The sequence below is a fragment of the Acanthaster planci genome, linkage group LG06, assembly GCF_054643075.1.
Source record: "Acanthaster planci isolate LZ-2023a linkage group LG06, COTS_SCS, whole genome shotgun sequence".
In the NCBI taxonomy this organism is placed as follows: Eukaryota; Metazoa; Echinodermata; class Asteroidea; order Valvatida; family Acanthasteridae; genus Acanthaster; species Acanthaster planci.
The window spans coordinates 17665719-17677873 of NC_141782.1; the positions used below are offsets into that span (position 1 = coordinate 17665719).

The 12155-nt window shown below is 41.6% G+C and overlaps 1 protein-coding gene across 6 annotated transcripts in view; it reads right to left on the reverse strand.

Moving 5' to 3' along the window:
• The window catches only part of cep192 (centrosomal protein 192), a 95947-nt gene that overhangs the window by 60410 nt on the left and 23382 nt on the right, over positions 1-12155 (reverse strand). For all 6 annotated transcript variants that reach the window (XR_015425635.1, XR_015425634.1, XR_015425633.1 and 3 more), the window contains exons 18-29: positions 11878-12030; positions 11193-11280; positions 10218-10385; positions 9090-9270; positions 8721-8928; positions 8071-8177; positions 5454-5658; positions 4465-4734; positions 4112-4283; positions 3194-3392; positions 2208-2377; positions 1069-1128 (exon numbers count right to left, since the gene is read on the reverse strand). Coding sequence is in view for 2 of the 6 variants with exons in the window: in XM_087137966.1 (XP_086994092.1) it covers positions 1069-1128; positions 2208-2377; positions 3194-3392; positions 4112-4283; positions 4465-4734; positions 5454-5658; positions 8071-8177; positions 8721-8928; positions 9090-9270; positions 10218-10385; positions 11193-11280; positions 11878-12030 (1981 nt within the window). In the remaining 4 variants the exon portion in view is untranslated. The remainder of the gene's footprint in view (positions 1-1068; positions 1129-2207; positions 2378-3193; positions 3393-4111; positions 4284-4464; positions 4735-5453; positions 5659-8070; positions 8178-8720; positions 8929-9089; positions 9271-10217; positions 10386-11192; positions 11281-11877; positions 12031-12155) is intronic.

Genomic DNA, 12155 nt, shown 5'->3' on the forward strand with positions numbered 1-12155 from the left:
TTCAGCCAATCACGGGTGTAGATCGAGGCATAGTAAATACCAGTGAAGGACAAACCTAACAGCAAAACCAACATCTCCATGAACGCACAAATTCCATCACACATTGCTACATTTTGCCATAACCAGGATTCACCACAATGTATCGCATGCTTGAGGTGAACTATAAAACAAACCTGACAGTTGGCAATGATATCCCACACAGCGTCGCAGATCAAATTACCAATTTGGAGCACATTCTGAGGCTTGTGGTGGGATTAAACTGTTTTTTTTACTGCACACTACATGGCTCCTTTCATTGCAACTAAATGGCAAGACGTTTTTCGATCACCTTTATACTGTAATAATGTTCAGATTCTTGATTGTCCAAGTCGACACAAAATCAGATTCTGAACTGACTTAAATTATATCCCCCACAATGGCAGATGGAAAACACTTAATTGAAACCTTCAAGCAAAGATGTGAATTACCATATAGACTAGTGGGATTTCCTTAAAAAGGGTTTGTAAAACGATCAAGGAGCATTTTTGGGTTAAAGTTGGGAACCAGCCTTTCTTCCGTAATTCAGGTATGCTGATTCTGATAAGCCCAGTTCCCAAGCGATATTTTGATTTTTTTGCTGCCTAATTTGCATAATTTAAAAAAAGGGAATCAAGCAGCCATTTCAATTATGCAAATTAGAACGTCAAAAACTCATTATATCGCTTGGGAACCGGGTTTATCATATTACGCATACCCAAATTATGCCAGAAAGTCTGGTTCCCAACTTTTACCCCAAAATGCTCCTAACAGTCACAATTGTCAGAAATCCCACTGGTCTAATACAGTTCAGCTTCACTGTACTTTAAAGGATGCACAAAGTAACTACCATTACTTCATAGACAAGCAAAACAACAAGATATGCACGAGGGAAACTGCACTAGACTTCGTAATCAGCTGATCAAGATAAAGTTGTACCCAGGAATAATTTCAAATTTTGGCAAATTCTGAAATTTCAGATGAAATTTTGTTTCACATCCCGAGACTGCTCTTCCAAATCCGCCATGACAAGAACCACTGGAATGAACATACCTCAAGATCCCAGTATTGTGAGTAGGCACCTTCATCACGGGGAATGAATTCCAGATGGACCTGATTCAACAGAACAAAATCCTTACAGAGTACAATGACTTCAGTACAGGTGCATATCAACCCTGACATCAGAGATCGTTGTGTTGGATTCAAAGCCTAATGCAATAGCTCTGCATTGTAACATGCACTGCTCAGAAAGTTTACACAGTAGATTTCTGTCACAGGGCTCTTAGAGGGACCAAAATCATCTGAGCAGTATATCCCTACAACGCTATAACCAACGCAACAATATTATACACATTTTATAGGGTGGACAGCACACCTGCGCTAGGGTAATGTAAAATCATACTGAAATAGGAGGATTTGGGACTGTTAGGACTATTCTCACATTTTAAGGCTTTACACATGAAGTCACTCACAGAATAACACATGTACATGTTATCTAACTTCTCTATGAATTTTTACTGTAAATCTCTGTATGTACGAGGGTGTGTAGTGTAAAATAATAAAACGGGAATCTTCCATTGATTGATGATTTACAAACAGCTTCGTTTCCCCCATGGTGAAGTGACTTGCAATGTGCCAGCAGCGTGTTGGATAATGTGTGTACAGTGCGCCGTGTTGGTGGAAACTCACAAGGTTGATATGTGTATGATACGCTGGTTCCTACCGCTAAAAATAAAGTGAATGACATGGAACAGCCAAAATCAAACAAAGTTAATGTATTCAATCAATGAGAGAACAGCCAGGCATTGTGGGAAAGGAGCTGTGTATCTGGAGGAGGGTTCTAGCAGGGAGAACTGTAACAGAAATCTACTGTATAAAAAGGAATAATCGAACTGTCATCCAATTTCATATAATACACATTGAAAAGGTTGCCTGGCAACCCAAATTTTGCTCGACAATTATTTTGAGTACTAAGCTGAAAGGAGGGGAAACTCATGCTTATAGAATCACCAAAAAATATTCTAGCGGATCATCTGCATCATCTAACACATTTCAGGCTCGGCAATATTGCCATATTTCATGATGTGACATTCACTGAGCATTACTGACCGATGCACTCATATTTAATACATACAGGAGTAGTCCTGTGTTATCTTTTCCTCTGTGAAGACTGGCAGCCTCAAGAAATTTACCGTTATATTTTGTCCAGGCTCCAAGTTTCCAGATTGATGCGTGAAGCGGAAAGCCGAGTACGTGGCCCTGTAGACCTCACCACTAGCTTGCTTGACGTAGGTAGGAGCAAAAGAGGACAAGCACCACTGGCGAGGCAGTAGTGTCTTATTCTGGAACTCCAGTGTGGCCGCTATCAGCACGGAGATAAGAAAAAGAAGGACTTTGAGAGAGATGGTGGATCCAACTTTTGAAAATTCTATCCCTTCAGTGGATCTCCCAATCTTAGGCAGAGAAAAATCTATGGTCTCTGAGATCAACATAAAATTGATATAATTTGGAGGGGGTGGATATTGTGAGTTTGGTGGTTAAAAGTTCAAACCATGTCTTTTGCAGTGTTCAAAATATCCTTGATCCAAAATTCCATTGCTCCTGTTTTTTTCCTCTGATCACTCGACTGGACATCTCCTGGTACTGGCGACAGGACTTGAGACGGACTGGTAATATGACTTCTGCCTAAAGGTAGCTGGATTTACAAAAGCAAGTTCCCTCTTCAAAGAACCACTGGTCTTTCCCCTCTAGAAACAGAGCTCTAGATCAGATTTCAGAACTGCTCAGCAACACATTTCATACTTTCCACACAAAAGCAAATCTTCAGTTATAGGACAACATCCTGTGTGTAAATCTAACGACAATTATCAGTATCCTACATTTCATTGGCATGGGATTAACTGACATGCTACATATATGTATCTAATTTTCTCGTGTTATCTACCCCAAAATGAAGTACGAATTTGATCTCAACATTATGTAGGTTCTTCAAGTAAGTCACCAGGAAATTTGAGCTATGAACATAGACATCCGACCAGCTAGAGTACAGAGTACCAGCAAAACCGTATTCCATTCTAGGTTCAACCCTCCATTCATGTAAGCAGAGGAGGTCAGTGACTCCTTCAACCTTGTAACTAAAAGTGACAAATACGACAGTCAACAGAAAAAGGTTGAGTACCCGAAGTGCTTGCAACTTTGGTGCTTGGAAACTGGACAACTTTGGAGAGCAGCTTGACAGGAGACATGGTGTCAGTGACAGGTGATGCTATTGATGTGGTGGGGGTAACAGGTTGGTCTGGGATGGACTGCATTCTACGCAGTGGAGGCAACATGGAACTGTCCATTCCAAAGTCTTCTCGGATTTGAACTTTGACCTCCTGTTGAAGAGAGAAGGAATATGTTTTTCTGTAAACCAGGATGGATTGCTTGACTTGAGATGGTGACTTTGTCTCCATGTAAACTGGAGAATAGGTCCACACATATCAATTTATACCCTGACAGCTTGTTTATTCTGGTATCCAACGAATCACACTCAAGCGAATGTACCATTCCTTTAAAGGCCTCTACAATATAAAAATCCCTTCCCAAAATATCTTTGATTAGAAAAACAAAAGGGTGTTTTGCAGTTTTCTACGTTAAACCCTTAAATTCCAGGATTTGTGAAAAATAGTATTAAATTAGAGGATTAAGCACTGATGCAGTTAATGGTGCCAAAAGACAAATGATTTGATGCAGTATCATCACTGAAGTAAAACAAGGGCATTTATAAACATGAAATGTAGAAATAACGGGAGGGCAGTGGGTTTCTGTTTATTCGAAGTTGAGAATGAAATTTTTACAAGTTACCAGATGGCGCTGCGAATACAGCATTCATACGAGACACTGATCAACACAACTAAAATCTGCATCTCCCTAGATGCAAATTTTCTTTGAAAATATAGAAACAGGTACTGAAAGTATCATTCTCCAGTCGGAGTTGAAATGTGGCAGTGGCTACGAGTATGCAAGTTAATGTAACTGTGGTGATTTCTCGGAAAAAGATGACAAAACACGGGGCTAAAAGATGATAATCTCAGAGAATCCAGTTTTGGAGTACCTGCTGCTGCCCATCACATACAACTAGAATGACCCCGCTCCATGGCAGCTCCACCCCTTTGGACCGAATGGAAACGTTACAGCTAACCAAGATGAACAGTTGCCGTGAGGGCTCCACCACTCCTGCTGCAGGGGTGACTATTAGGCAGTCTGGATTGTGCATCGTTTCAAATCTAGGAAGGTAAAACAAAAATTCTCCAATTACAAAGATATCAATTAAAGTTGGTTGTGGCGGCATTCATGTTTTGGACAAAAGTGGCTGATATTTTCAGTTTTACTTGATTTGTTCTCGACGTGGGAAACTAGAAGTGCTCAGAAATGTTTCTTGATATGGAAGCATCGCAGGGCACTGACCTCAAATGCCGGACAGTGTGGTTGGCGACGCGGATACTGTGGCTCCTCTGCACACCGAGGTCAGCTCCTGGTACAGTCAGGACCAGCTGTTGTGGTTGGACACTCCAGGAGTCTGCCCTGCCTTCGTTGGCCTGACCTGCTGACGAGGGCAGGGACCCGATGGAAGGCTGGGTGGAGCTCAGAGGATGGATGGTATGCTGGGCTGTGGTGGCTGCAGGGCGACGTGCAGGGGTACCTTTGACTGGAGGGGTGTAAGGTGCCATCACAGGCCTTACATGGTGAACAAACAAGTCCAAAAAAAATTACAACCTTTACTTGAAGCCCTGCTCACTCTGTGTCAATATACAACTCAAAGACACTGAGTTACTCTGGTTCTCCTCAGAAAAATACAAAAGTACTACCTAAAAGGAATTGTCCAACTGTCCAACAAGAGGGCACATTTCAAGTCCGATGCTTAAAGTTGCACTCACATAGATCCAAATCAACACAATTTTCTCCACCCTTACTGGCACCCATTTACACATTGGTTGAGAGAGGCAGCTGTAATAGAGAGACCTTTGCTTGCCCAAGACAAACAAGCAAACCCATGGGGTACACCAACAGAGCCCATTTCAAGTCTGATACCTATAAGATGCTTAAAGTTGCACTCACATAGATCCAAATCAACACAATTTTCTCCACCCTTACTGGCACCCATTTACACATTGGTTAAGAGAGGCAGCTGTAATAGAGAGGCCTTTGCTTGCCCAAGACAAAAAAGCAAACCCATGGGGTTCAAACCCACACACCAATCGCATGCGAGTCAAACATTAGAAGCAGTCAACTGTAGTATGCTTTTACACAATTATCTTTTTAATGTGATTTAATTGAGAAATCTTACAACACGGATACTTGAGCAAACTAAAAACCAATGCTGAATCTAAATTTTCGAAACTGTTTTACTTTCTGTTGCTAACAGGTTTTGGGCCAGTCTGCTACTCAGATCTAACCTGTTTGACTGATCCGCGGAACCCACTCCACTGTTTGTCCCTGTGGTGAAACCTTCAGACTTTTTCACAGGTGACACTGAACCTGTGGCCAGTTGGTTGAGGGCAGCAGAGGGATTCAGTAGATGGCCTTTCAGGTGAATCATGAGGCGAGATATGCAGCGATAGAACAGATTCAGGTCACCGCTCCTCCAGGGCAAGTCACAGACTGGAAAGAAATGAAACAAGGAATGGGGACTATTCCTGGCAGGTGCTGGCCCAAGCAAGCTAATTTAGACTCCAGCTGAACTTTTGGAACGGTAACAACCTAACTGATTTATGTGTTGAATGATTTGAAAACCAAGAACTGATTTGTGTGTTGAATGATTTGACAACCAAGAACTGATTTATGTGTTGAATGATTTGACAACCAAGAACTGATTTATTTGTTGAAATGATTTGACAACCAAGAACTGATTTATTTGTTGAATGATTTGACAACCAAGAACTGATTTATGTGTTGAATGATTTGACAACTAAGCCATCCTACCACTGCTAAGTTGGTTGGTAGTGTTCCACTTCTGAACATCTGCTGTGATGAGTTGTATTCTTTTATTGGGTCCTGGATGCCCGATTTGCATATGAATGCAAATTAGTCCAGGTTGGAGTGTTTATGACCAGTTGAAATAGCGTGAGTAAGTCATTTGACCATATTCGACCGAGCAGCATGATGTCTGCATTGATTTGATAAATGACAGTGATAAATAAATTGCTAATTGCCAACCTTCCGAATTATTTATAGGCCCAACCACTGGGATGCAAGTACCTACGTTGTTTTCTTGGCACACGCAAAATGGGGCAGCAGCCAAATTGGTACCGGTTTCCCGTTTCGCATCCTAGAGAATGGAGGCTGGGCATTTTGTGTTAAGAACCGAAGGTTGCACTAACGACACGTGTCTTTGGTTAAATATTACTAGAACTACGTCCGATGAGGTAAGCTGTTCATCAAAGGCAGGCCTGCTACCAGCCTTGTGGTTATCAATGGCGATCGGTGATTAACAGTTGCGTGTCCAAGTACGGTGCTTCCAAAATCTGTCATTGTGCATTTTCGTATGTTTTCTTGGGATAGGGCGGCGCAATAGAATAAGTTTTATTTCCAGTTGAGCCAGGCGAATTAGGAAATAAGAACACAATTGATCAAAAGACCATTAGGTAATATTTGACGCTAAAATTAATGTAGGTAATGGCCAGGATTCAGAAGTCAATAAGATATCTACATGTATAAGGTATCTGATGTGGGTTCCCAGACTCCTAGAAACTATCATAAAGAAATTCATCACACTAAAAAATTATGACTTTAATATTTGAATACTTTGGTACAGTAAATGCATCATTTGTCTACAACCTCTTCCCCGATGAGCCTTGGGTATGTACATGTATCAAAACAGTACAATCAGTGAGACTGCCAAACAATTGGAGGGAGCCTTCTATAAGAATATCGTGTTTTCAATTCATCAGTGCTGAATAGTGGGCGATGGTCACTGAAAGGGCAAATAAGCAATTTCTGTAATAAGTATCATTTGGTCTATGACCTCAAATTTTAAGTTTCCCCACGGTAAGGTCAGTTCACTGGTAGTGGAAATGCATCAAGACCAATTTAAGGGGCATCAAGGCCAAGCGCACTTTTTGAAAATGGCAGGGCGGTAAGTTAAAGAGTTTGATTGGAAAATGAAACAAATTGGTGGCATAATAACAAGAACACATCAGTCACTGATTGAACCTGTTCAACAAGGGCACATCAGTCACTGATTGAACCTGTTCAACAAGGGCACATCAGTCACTGATTGAACCTGTTCAACAAGGGCACATCAGTCGCTGATTGAACCTGTTCAACAAGGGCACATCAGTCGCTGATTGAACCTGTTCAACAAGGGCACATCAGTCACTGATTGAACCTGTTCAACAAGGGCACATCAGTCGCTGATTGAACCTGTTCAACAAGGGCACATCAGTCACTGATTGAACCTGTTCAACAAGGGCACATCAGTCGCTGATTGAACCTGTTCAACAAGGGCACAGCAGTCACTGATTGAACCTGTTCAACAAGGGCACATCAGTTGCTGATTGAACCTGTTCAACAAGGGCACATCGGTCGCTGATTGAACCTGTTCAACAAGGGCACATCAGTCGCTGATTGAACCTGTTCAACAAGGGCACATCAGTCGCTGATTGAACCTGTTCAACAAGGGCACATCAGTCACTGATTGAACCTGTTCAACAAGGGCACATCAGTCGCTGATTGAACCTGTTCAACAAGGGCACATCAGTCACTGATTGAACCTGTTCAACAAGGGCACATCAGTCGCTGATTGAACCTGTTCAACAAGGGCACATCAGTCACTGATTGAACCTGTTCAACAAAATGAAACGATTCTGGGACATGATCATAAGGATACCAATGGGCAATGAGGACACTGTGTCATCACAAGGCTGGCTACGAGGGTCGCAATTTTGACAAGAGAAGTACAGCAAAGACAATGTCTTGCTTACTGTGAAACTTGAACCCCGTACTTCTAACAACACCCTGATCCTTTGATGTGACAAACACGCTGGACTGACAAATATTTATGGATGTAATTACCTTCATTGACTTTAGCTTCTCCCGGGATTGGCTGGTCGAATGAGATTCCTCGTAGAGGGTTGTGTTCAGACAAGCTCACTGCATCACTGTCTTTGTGTCTCAAAGCGCTGTTGAAGAAGAACAGATTCCACGTTTTCTCTTTGTTTTTTTCCACTTCCAGGCACCGACCTTACTGAGCCGCTCATCTGTTCCCTTGTTTTCCTTCAAATGTCAGTCTTGTTAGTTTTCCAAGCTTACTGATGCAATACAACTTCAGATGTTACATTTAATGAAAGCTGTTTCAACCAGATTCAGTTTAAACCAAATTGTTGATTTTTAAACATGTAGAATTTCCAATCACCTCGTAGCAGTACGTCACAGATGCTATTAACCCTGAGCACAGACGGTAATCAACAGTGGCGTATCCAACAGGAGAGTGGGGTAGCAACCTGTCCCCAATGCTGCCAAATTTGCTTTAGGAATTGAAAGTGCCAAGACCTTGTACATGGTACTCACAACTTCCAATGGGGGAGGGTTCTTCCATGGAGGAAAACAACTAAGACATTTACTATCCCCCCCCCGACTCAAAATCTGGATATGCTATAGCCATCAGCGGCGATAGATACGGCAGCGCACTACATGATCTCCCTAATGCACGAATCCTAGCATACCGTCTGTGCTGTTGTCTGGAGATCTCATCCCCGTAGAACAGTCCCACCCCCGCTAGGAATCCCTCAGTATTCCCGGATCTCTTCTCAGTCTCCAGAGAGTTGGTAAGGAGTGTTAGGGTCAGAGTTCTCTGGGTCTTCTCTTGTAAGATGAACTCTGCTGGCTCCACATGTAACTGGCTACTTAGGAGCTTGTCTTTCCCTTCCACATCTGTGATACATCAAACACAAAATTCAAAACTCATCACACTGATGATTGAGACCTTTTTTATCCTTGTTTACGCAAAAGTCACACCCGAAATATTTACTACGTTATTGTTTGTGTCTCATCAACAATCACCCTGACAGTTGACCGTCCTCTTTTAAACTCACCCTGGAAACCTAAGGCCTTCACAAAGGCACTCCTCCGTCCAATGTTAGAAACTGTGATGTGACAGACTGTATGATGCTTGGTGTTAACCTGACCAACACTGAGACTGTAATAACCATGCTCAATCTCACGGGCATTTTCAACTATGAGCTTGCTGACTCCACCATAGCCACTCAACGGAACCTGAGACAAACAGCGAGTAAATGAAAAAAAACAGGGAAGAGGAACATATTGGATAATGTGAATTACTTGATTCATTGCCAACCGCTTTTTAAAAGTTCTTGTGAGACCACAGGTAAAAGGGAGAATGAATGCAAATATCAGCATGATTCTCTGTGATTCTACTGGGACTGTAGAATTTTGATAACTCAAAACTCAGGGAAGGTATAAAATATGAAAGTCATCTGAATTTCAAGCTAACCAAAGTTCCTGAGTCATGAAGTCACAATACACATCACGTACTGTGTATGTAAATAAAACCAACCTGATCTGCAGTGGCAATGTTTCTGTGATTATTTCATTCTTTTTATTCATTCTAATGGTTTACGATTTTGCTAAATATCACCACTTTTCCAACATTTTGTTGTTGTCACCTATAAGTTTCTTTTCAATTGATAAATAAACAATACACAGCTCAAACAAACCTTGATGTGGCAAATCTTTTGTATTATTTATTTAGTCTATCATATTTACAGTGTGATGCCTGGGTTTTCCTATGTGCGGTCACATGACCTTTTCCTTTTGTGATCATACAGTCACTAAAGAGTCAGTGAATGGACTGCCCAAGAATGGGCTACAACTGGGTCTGTGGTAGCAATGTGGTTTGCTTGAAAGCCAGGATTTGTTCTGCTTACGTTTTGGTAGGGTTGGTTTAGGTATAGGTTGGTTCAAATTTATGCTGGGTTTCATAAAATCGGCTTCAGGACCACGCATTTTGACCAGTGTTGTGGACGCAACCCTCTCAAGACAAGACACAAGAACACTTGAAAGTAAAAGAGTGAACAAAGGCAAAGGAATGCTCTTGTTACAGTTCCTTAAAACAGCCCTTGACATGAATTCAAACTGGACGCCTTTTGAGGCCTTGTAACGTCTTCAGCGGTCTCTACTACACCACACTGATTTCGACTTACAGAGTACTTGAAGTTGCTCCCTTGCGGCTTGATATTGAGTTTGGCCTGGCTGGTTGACACGGCGGTAGGGGAGAAGAGAACGTGCACAGGTATATCCTCTGAAGGTCGTAAGGTCACGTACTGACTGTCCTCAGTTGACCATTCACCAGTTTTAAAAGTATTTAACAGCTGAAGGAAGGAAACAGGTGTTACATAACTGGGCTGAACACATGATGAGACTTTTCTGTGTTGTTTAGCTCTACATGAAGAAGTTTGACGCCTACATTCTGAGATTTCCACATGCTAACACTTACAGCAGGATACAGAGTGAAAAAAAGTGACGGGAGCTTACAGTATATCATAATTGCTGCAGTGTGACATGTGATTACCGGTGACAGTCCTTCTACTTTATTAATGTAAGACAAATGGTTCAAGTCAACACAAATGGTCCAGTCAGATTGGGTTAAAAAGATCACAAATGTCTTTTTCTTGCATATATTGGGGACAGGTTGCTACCCCACCCTCCTGTTGGATACGCCACTGTTGATTACCATCTGTGCTCAAGGTTTATAGCATCTGTGACGTACTGCTACGAGGTGATTGGAAATTCTACATGTTTAAAAATCAACATATAAGAAAAGTGTGGATCCTACTTCCGTTGAAAACATAACTTAATGGTGAATGCCATCATCAAATTTATTGGTCAATTTTCCAACTACATTGAATTATCAATATTTAAATGGTTAAAAGTACCACAACTTAAACTTTGTTACATTTACATAAACCAAAGATTACCATAGAACAGAAGTGCCACAATAGCCAGTTTAATTCTAGGCTTCTAGCATTTGCTATAACCAAGTTAATGAGACAAGTGCCCCAAACATGTTTCCCTAAATCCACATGGGCTGTCCCATGTTGACTGATGTGTATGACAGGTGTTGTCTGAGTCACGTCAGGTGATGGGGGTTCATGACGCACTTAAGCAGCCACTCATACCTGGAAATCCTGCTTGCTCTCTGTGATATGCAGCTTCAGTCTCAGCTTCTCTGTCTTGCTACAGCTACGAATTGTGAGCTTTTGTTGTCTGCACAAAAACACACGAACGGCAACACCAACTAAAACTATGACGCTGTACTGGGGTTCTGTTTTAGACTTCAAAGCAAGGGACTCTCTGAGTAGTTCCAGTCAATTACGCTGCTTGTTTCCAAAATGTTAATTCCAAACTGAACAGATATGTTGACAGTTTCAGACACCCTCTTGAAGTCAACCAACGTAAAGATGAAGACTATACTTTAATATGTCCAAAAAAATGCTCCGTTGAATAGGTACTGATAAATTATGAAAGCATATCTTCACAATACTTACAACACATAAATAATCTCTCAAAGAGTGTGCACAAAGGCTAAACATCAAGAACATTGCTTAGATGCCAAGTTGGAAACAGCTAGCTAGAAGTCTAATTTTAGCCACAAATATGTACTGTATCACAGAAACATCTAGTTTGGCAGAATTTTGGTAGCATAGGGCTACGTAGCCCAGCCATTAACCTCTTTGTGGGTCATGATGAACTATATTAGATTTGTAAAAGGAATTTGCCATTTGGCTTCCTGCACTGTTTGATATTGGTGGATTAAGAAACTTGTGAGCAAAAGCACGACGAGTTGAGATTAATACAACTTACAAGGCCCTGCCAATGGGAACTCCACCCCAGGAGATGTAATGTCTGTTGACCAGGATGTGAGGCTTGGTACTGTCAAGAGATTTCTCCACAGCCTCCCCACGGAGCATGACCTCGTAGGATGGACCATCCGGCCTGGCGCACATTGTCAATTGCCTGAAGAACGTGCACACATTGTTAGACTTGGAATTTATAAGAAGCCTCAGAGAAAAAGATCAAATTAGGTATGATAAAACAGAAATGGAATAAGGATGAGAAGTGTAGGAAGAATGGTTAAGGCA